This window comes from Apium graveolens, chromosome 5 (assembly GCF_009905375.1).
Source record: "Apium graveolens cultivar Ventura chromosome 5, ASM990537v1, whole genome shotgun sequence".
Lineage (NCBI taxonomy): Eukaryota > Viridiplantae > Streptophyta > Magnoliopsida > Apiales > Apiaceae > Apium > Apium graveolens.
The window spans coordinates 302,799,650-302,808,752 of NC_133651.1; the positions used below are offsets into that span (position 1 = coordinate 302,799,650).

Sequence of the window (9,103 nt, forward strand, 5' to 3'; positions counted from 1 at the left end):
TTATAAAACCAATACTACAATCCTGAGAAATGGGAAATTTGGAAAATACCCAAGGTATATCTGTAGGGAAAACGCAGATTCAACTGTAGTAAAAAACCTATTACTCTTAGGATTTATTGACAAAATAATGGTAGATGAAACCTTATCAAGTATAGCACAACTACCATCAACTATAACACAAAGCCTTCAATCTTACATGAATTCATACGGACCAGGAGGAATTTATGGTATACAGGTTTTTGATGCCTGTACTGACTTAACAGGAAAACCCATATTACTCTGTCAAATATTTAAGTATGGCAGGAATACTACTATAGAAGGTGAAAATACTAGCCTAAAGACGGACATGGCATGTACAATAGAGCAATTTGGCGACTGGTTGTGTAACAAGAGAGCAATCGGCATAGCAACATTGAAGTCTAAACTTGAAGATATGATACGAGGAGGAAAGGCATGTGTCATTGGCACAAGTAAAGGTGGATTAGCAAAAGAAATACTAACTATTTATTATAATAATGATATAATTAGCAGGGATACTACAGCTTTGAACGAAATGCATGCAAGATTATCAGATTTAAAGCACAATCATGCTCAGAAGACAAAGGAAATTTATCAGAATTTATTATCAGGCCAAAGACGGAGACCAGTGGCAACTCTAAAGAATATAGCAACAAAAGAAGAAGGATGTTCTGATCCCTTTGCATAGATATTTGTTAGGCCCTGAAAGGGTGACCTAACCATATAATACAATGTAATAATAACAGGCCCAATGAGAATTGGTGACCTATGGATATTACAAATGATATTTCGGCCCAATGAGAATTGGTGACTGAAAGCATATTACAAATGATATTTCGGCCCAATGAGAATTGGTGACTGAAAGCATATTACAAATGATATTTCGGCCCAATGAGAATTGGTGACTGAAAACATATTACAAATGACACTACGGCCCAAATTATATTGGTGACTGTAAAAAATCAATAATTTTCAGGAAAAAGAAAAAGACAGCAGCAACAAAGAAGAAAGGTTACTAGAAGAAAAAGACAGCAGCAGAAAAGACAAGGACATTTACCAGAAATTTTATCTCTAAAGTCAAAAAGAAGGTGGAATGGCAGACAAATTACAGAAAGTGGATTCAGCTTTTGAAAAAGAGGAAAGAAAAAGAACGGAGGAAATTAAAAGGGAATCTTAGAAATAGAAATTAGTAGAATCAACAGAGATTGAAAAACTCTATAAAAGCCATCTTGTAAATCATTAAGAGATATCGAAAGTTTTCATTAATAGAAATGGCTGTTTATAAATTTTCTATGAGTAGCTAAACCCTTTACTCTACAATCTCTATACAAGAAAATATTGTGAGATCGAAGTAAATATTATACTATGTCTATGTTTAGTAATTGTTAAGACAGATATAATATTTTATTAAGTGTTTTAGAGGATATCCCAAAGCGATCCCAATGTCAGGCTATATCCCGAAGCAAGGAAGCGAGAAGGGAAGGAGAGCCAAGACAGGTTGACAGCCATAGGTGATCTAGGATACTTATCAGGTATTATTCTGAATTTATGATTGCTAAATTATGATATTAGTAGAATGTTTATGGAACAGATCACAATATGAGTATTGTTATGAGGTTGTAGACATTTAAATGAAATATGTTGATTTTGGATTTAATTACCAATATAATTGTTTATTGTAATTGTTTATTATATATCTGTGTGCCTTCCCTCTTAAGGGTTATCAGATATAAAAAATAATAATTTTATTTAACAAACAAATTTTATTTGATACAATTTCTTCTTTTTATTAAATTTTCTCCACGTTTCATTGATCAAATTCCAAATATACAAACATTCAGTACTGCAAGCCTAGTTTATTCACTGCTATCTCTCGTACATAGTCTAAACTTTATATGTTACCGTCAATACTATTCTATTTTCAGAATCCTTCGACTCTGTACTAATCTTCGTCTTCCTCCTCCACTTCATCATAGTTGAATGGTAAGGGCACAGACTTAAAGGCACGGAACTTTCCGACATTGTTCAAGTGTTCATTCTCCAACCTTGAAGGAATAATAATATCAAAAGAATAAACAATCAAGTGACTAACATTGGCTTTATTTGTCTAGATAAGTGAACATCAATCGACAGAGTTGTGACGAGTAGATATGTAAAATTACCTGAAGAAATTCCATACACCGCGGCGAATGATTTCAAGGCTGGCCATAATTGTAACTAAGCTTTCATGGTGTAAGAAAGAAAACTCCAAGTCCAATAGTGTTTGAAGCCATGCAAGCCTCAGCAACACATTCAAGGCCTGCATAACATGTTGAGTTTAATAAGATACTAGAGGAAGGACCCAAGTGGATCTTATATTAAATTCTAGCACTCTCCCTCACTTAAAAACTCATTTTTTGGTCAAATAGCGGAACACTGACGATCATCTTTGGGGTAATAATTTGTCACCGATATGTAAAGTAACCAACTAATTTAAAACTTTAAGGTTTTACAGGAAGACTCAAGTAAAACTTATATTATATTCCAACATAGTTAATAAGTTGTGCATTGTAATTACTAACCATGGCTCCGAAGTATACAGAACTGTATGGAATAAGTAATTTGTCTCTCAACCAACGGTTCTTGGATTTGCGGTTAAGAAGACCCCAATCATGTACAAGGTCCCAATATGTACTATATGCTGCTGCAACTCCTGATGCAATCCAAGCTATAACTTTCCATTCTATAGTGTGATTGCGAGTATAAGCTGTTCTAGTTGTAACAGCGACAATTGTTGCAAAATATTTTATTCCATTCCATCCTTGATTGGGATCTTTTTCTTCAAATAAACGCCTAAGACACTAGAACATTCAAAAAGCAGATTATTATTAATCTCAAATTTGCAGGAATGCCATGCTAATATTTTGAGCAAGTATATTACAAGAATGTACCTGAAGAAGACGCCACCAATACGGAATCCCAGCTACTATGAAGTTGAATGTATTGTAAACATCATTTGACTTGCAAGTGTTTTCTCTGACTTTGTATTTACCTGAACTGTAATAACAAATGTAGAACTCAAAGCTTCGGAATGCTTGAACCTGGCTTGTAAATTGATCTGCCAAGAAAAAATCTGCAAGCACAACCTGCATGCACAAAAAAAATGATTACATTACCTGACATGTATGATACAAGGCTCGATTTGAATTCGTATTGTTTACATTTTTAGCTTTTCTTAATACCTTGTATAAAGGAGCACAAACACAGTGAAAAATGCAGGTGAGTAAAAAGTAGCGGCTGGACCGATATAAGATGTTGAATGGGCAGATCATAATAGCAATCACAAGCTGCAGTATACATGTTTTGGTTATTATATATAAATAATACTAATTAAAATTTGAGACTGAGAACTGAGTAATTGAACGAACTTACGACTAATAACCCTGCAGGAAGTAGCTCTGTGATTGCTTTGTAGTCTCCTGTTTTAGGATCCATTTCCATATCAAGATTTGCTAAAACGCTGCTTACTGCCAGCACAGAAAGACCAAAGCTCACCAACAGAATTTCGCGGTAGCCTAGTGCAGTCCCTACCTTGAATCCAAATATAAATGAATAGTTGACTCGATATCTTCTCCAGAAGTATATATTTGCAGCATACATAAGCATGTGTAATACAATGAACGCGAACAAGCTGCAGGGGAAAATATTTATTATTTAAAATTCCTACATAAAATTCAAATAAAAGAGTGAAAAAATAAGACTATATGCATAATTACTTTGTATACTAATATAGGCATATTAGGTGATTTGGTACATAGTGCATACCTGTAGAGGGGGAACAAGGTTTCCATGTACTGTTTGCTGCCATCCTTTTCTATAATTGCACGACTTCGTATAATCAAAATCAAAGCAAGCACGAGTGCAGCCGTGAAACCAACAAAGAAACCTAAATTCAAAAAAAATGATAGAGAACATATATAAATTTACGAGATAGCCAAATTGTACAAAGAAAGAAGCTATATATAAATACTGCTAATGTACCTAAAGAAGCAGATACTGCATGTTTCTGTTTTCTAGTTTTCGGTTTTAGGGCATATAGCCCTTTCTTCCTGTTGGAGTTGGCAAAGTGCTTAATGAATGTAACTTCAACTCTGTCCATTATCTTTCTAACCTGTATGTGTAAAATGCATGAATGACTTAATTAATAGTTGTAGATTTGCAGTCCATAGCATGTCGAAATACTGTTCTTATCATTATGTTTTATCAAATTGTCATTCCTGTGTATGATGTTACTGCAAGAACATATGTAGATACTTTTTTCTATGTATTGCAAGCAAGGTGTTTGTGTTATCTGTAAATTTAAGGCATACCTCATCCGAGCTGCCTAGGTAGGAGTTATCAACCATTTTCATGTATGCCCTGGAAGCAGTTCTTATTGTGATCTGTAACAGTTAGTAAAAATTAGATATGCAGTCCTTTAAGTACACAAATGTTGATATATGTCAAATTTTGAAGTAATACTGTAAAAGTCTTGCACGAGACTGGTAAATTATTGTGATTTTTGTTTTTTCTAAATGAGTGATTGTTTTTGTGAGGTACCTTGTCATATTTCTTCATGATCTTTGAAATTGCCAAAGTGTTCAAGAAGCTGCAAAAAGTAGCAGCAAATATGAAATTAGGCAAAAACAACTTAAGAACCTCAGTAAATCGCAGAAGCAGAGGGCGACGTGTAACTAATTTCGCATGCAAATATGGGGGGGGTTCTGATTTGTAGAAATGTAAAGCTACCTGTAGCTTCTGAGAAGTTTAAGTTTGTAGTAAAATTCGATAAAAGCAGTTCTAAGCTGGCCTTCGAACTTCTGGAGATTGTCTGTACTGAATTTGAGTTCATTTTGATTAGGAACTTTAAGAACAACTTTGATAGTTGACAGAGGAGTGTCGACAGTGTTATTGACTGTGACACGGTCAAGTATCTCCAGTGGTGCTGGTCTGTTGTTGCTTCTTCTGTTTGATCTGTTCTCATCTATAATTTCCATGTGATCACCTGACCTTTCTGCACATTTTCAAACCAGAATTTATCGTCAATCCTTCTTCATTTTTTGTTGCGTAATCATTTTCTGAACAAATAATAAATCAAGCTAGTTTCGGTTTTTTTGTGAAATTATATTATTCTAATTTAGTTATAAATTATTATTATTATTATTATTATTATTATTATTATTATTAGTTAGGATCTCAGATCAAGCAGTGACCGACATCTTTTCACTGTCGGCAATATTAGCTGTTAATTTGTGTACTCTAGCTGCTCACTATCTATTGATTAGTACTCCCTCCGTCCCGACGTTTCCTATTTTCTATTTTGACTTCTGACACTATTTATGTTAAGCGATTAACTATTAATTTATGTTTAATATATAAGATGAAATATAGTTATAACTTATGAGTGATTTTGTTTAATTTGTATTTATGAGTACATTAATACAATAAAGTTTTTAAATTTAATACTAATACGAAATTAAAAATATTAACAATTAAAAGTGTGTATTGGTACACAAATAGGAAACATTTACGATATCTTCAGAATTAGTGAGATTACAGTCAAAAACTTAGTGGAAGGGTGACTTGTGTTTACACAGGCAGCCGAGATCTCAGTCGTTTAACGCGGAATCTTAACAACAAAACACTTCATATGACACGATTGGTAGAAAGTAAATAGCAACCTTTTCTTTTTTCTCTGCACTACAATGACCACAGTCCACATATGACCATGAGCTGTGAAATTTACTCACTGGTGTGTATACTTACGGGTTTCCAGCAGAAAGTCTGTTATTAATTCAGTAGATGACAAGAACAAATACGTCATTAGCAGCATATCACACCACGAAAACGTATAATGATAGCCCCTTATATTCGCACCAAAATTCATACTTTACACATGCCGCACAAACTTCTCATTAAATATAATTTCAACAACCAACTGACCCTCACCAGAAATTGATTATTTGCACTTTTTTACGGTCATGTAAATGTTTCACTCCGTCTCGTAATTTTTGTCGCGTAGCATAAAAAATATCACGTACAAGTATATTTATCGGACGTTTTAAAATTCTTACGAAAATTTATAGTAATCAAGTAAAAAAGTAAACTTACTGCTGTCTGATTTTCTGCCTGTGGAAAGGGAAGTAGATAACATAGAAGCCGAAGTAGCAGCAGCAGAAGCAAGATGATTCATGTCAACAGCAGTAGCAGTCTCGAACCACGAATGTTTCGGATTATCAACTTTAATCCTGAAAGCAATCAAAGCATCCATTTGTTTGTTCAACACATCAGCCTCCTTAAGCACCTCTTCAACTTTAGCCTTATAGAATTTAACAACTTTATTAAATTCATCATCAAGCCTTCTGAAGAACACAAGTTCATACTCTGCACCAGCCTCTGTATCGGCCAAAAACGTCGTCTCGAATCCTTCTTCACCGTTACCTCTCTTCACCGCATTCACTAGAATTGGCTGTCTTTCGAGATCTTGGTGAGCATGGTCATTGCTGCTACTTGGAGTTGTCGGGCTATTAGGAATCGTAATTCCTGTTAGCCCGCTGAAATTCCTGTAAAGCGTAAGCTTTCGGGTCAATCCTGGGGGATTAGCGGGTGGAGGTTCATGAACCTGTCTAGAATGTTGGATGTCTTTAAGAAATGTTTTGAGATATTCGTAATCAATGTATGCTTCCTCCCATTCGGGCACCATTTGTGACCTTAATTCCTTTCCAAACTTCATCTTCGTGCATCAGTTATTTTGTACACCAGATTTTAATCTTTACTTATGCAAACTAAATGAAAGCAGAACTGTACTGATTACTAGTTGTTGTACGTGTAACTATTACGAGATGAAAATATTTGGAAAGCAGAAGCAAGGTTGAGTGGTTAGAATGTTGCTATGTTAAACGAATATTTATAGATAGGCATCGCACATGCTGAGGTACTCCCTTGCTAGAACTAGGAAAGATTTTCGGAACTGAAATACTTAATAATTATATTTTCGTTAGCGATAAATACGAAACACATTATTTAATTAATAACTTGAGTCATTGTAGAGAGACTCCAATTTTATTGTCGAAAATTGTTACAAAATAACGAGATAATAAAAATACGAGATTATGACATATTTTTTGAAAGTTAATATGTACACACATCAATTTAATGATCTGCACCCTTTATTGAAATTTCAATCAAATCATCCTTATCATATATAAAGAATGATTTGGATATATGTTGTGCACCTATATGATAAATAAAGAATGATTTGGATATATTATGTCCACCTATAAATTAAGGGTGTGTTGGTGTGAAAACGAGTGGAATATATATGAATAGTAGTAGATTCAGCTCAAATTTATAGATACTCGTTCGGATTCGGTCCTGACTCGAATTAAAATTTCTACTCTTTACTTATATTCGACTCGAATTCGAATACAAATATTCGCATAAGATTCAGTTTAACTCGATTATGTGCCGAATTACTCATTTTTATATATTCAGATTCAAATTCAAATTCGTCTAAAATAATATTAAAAAATTAAAAATACTCGAATAAATAAGTACAAAACTAAAACATGATCATTTTATAGAATATAATATTAATATATATGCATGACATGTAATATATATTATGAACATAATTAACTAAATTAAATCAAATATCTTTAATACATACATATTTAAGTACTCTGAAATTATTCGAACTATTTTATATAAATATGACCGAATATCATAATGGTAAGATTCGACTTGGTATTCGTTCGAATTTTAAAGTTAGATTCGAATTCGTCCGTTTTGTATACGAACACAAATTATATTCGTTATTAATGAGTCGAATCTGGATTCAAACCCAGATTACTCAGATTCATTTTCAGCCCTAAGGGTGTGTACATATCAGCTTGTTATTTTTGTTAGTGATATCGGTGAAAAAATATGAGTTCATAAAAATAGAGCCAACCAGAATTTAACACGTATCATTTTCATAAATATTTTTAAAAAATACTGGTGGTACAACATTGGGTTCCAAAATAGTTACAAAATATCACGTGTTAGAGTTTTATTTGCTGATGAAAATAGACTCGTCTACATTCACACCAATAACATCAATTAAATTACGGTCACACGTTAATTATGTCATGTCATTTGATAACAATTTTTTGTAATTTTTTTTAATCTTGCATTACTCAATCATATTTGTACCTAAATAAGGATCTATAACATTTTTCGATACTTTTTAACAGGACCGGCTTTGGCATAATTTTTCTTTTGTGCTACTGATCCTGACATAGTGCAAGTAGACTAGGTAATATTATATTTACCTATGTATGCATCTGTGCATATACTATATTACATATATATCATATCAAATGATTCGATTTTAAGTATTGGAGACTATGTTGAAAATTATTGATATAGAGTATATCATTGATTATTATCCTTCTAAAAATTCAAGAAGAAGTCATTTCAAATGAGATTTGTGTTTGCAAGTATCATTTCAGTTTTGATTTGATTTTCTAAAAAGATCATTTTTTTTTATAAATTTTTTCATTTAAATTATATTTCAATTTATGTAAAATGTTTACTTTTACTTTTACTTTTAATTTTAATCTTGTTAAAAGGGCTCAAAGAAAAATCTCGCACTAGACCTACAAAATTTGAGAACCCTGCCTGCTTTTGAGAACAATTCAAGATTTCGAGAAAAGTAATTGGACTAAATTTATGGTTAGGTAAAATTAGTCGCTCCCTAATTGCGGTCACAGTAAATATGGAAATGTTAAAGGCAGTAATTGCAATTGCGTGTGGGACAGAGAAGATAAGATATTGACAGTCTCAACTCTCATGGCGTGTGATGTGTGGATGTAATAGATTCGTATGGGAAAACAATAATTCTGATTTTGTCAATATGTGTTGCATTGAAATGTCGCTAATTTCCTTTAATGGTGAAGCTGCTTTCTTTTTATTTTCTGTTATGTCAAGATAACGAGGCTAATTTCAAACTTTAACTAATCACTTTATAATTTCAGCAGAATCAGATTTGTCTTAACAGTATTCAAACTAATACATTCTAATTCTT

At 32.9% G+C, this 9,103-nt stretch overlaps 1 protein-coding gene across 1 annotated transcript; it reads right to left on the reverse strand.

The window, feature by feature from the left end:
- Window positions 1–1,746: 1,746 nt before the first annotated feature.
- On the reverse strand, window positions 1,747–6,924 carry LOC141659284 (phosphate transporter PHO1 homolog 3-like). Its single transcript, XM_074466081.1, has 12 exons — window positions 6,148–6,924; window positions 4,786–5,050; window positions 4,597–4,645; window positions 4,368–4,439; window positions 4,039–4,168; window positions 3,823–3,943; window positions 3,430–3,688; window positions 3,240–3,344; window positions 2,949–3,143; window positions 2,580–2,858; window positions 2,181–2,317; window positions 1,747–2,063 (listed from the first exon to the last, which is right to left on the reverse strand). Exons 1-12 carry the CDS (start codon window positions 6,767–6,769, stop codon window positions 1,961–1,963), a joined length of 2,337 nt encoding a protein of 778 aa, XP_074322182.1. The 5' UTR covers window positions 6,770–6,924; the 3' UTR covers window positions 1,747–1,960.
- Window positions 6,925–9,103: the final 2,179 nt, after the last annotated feature.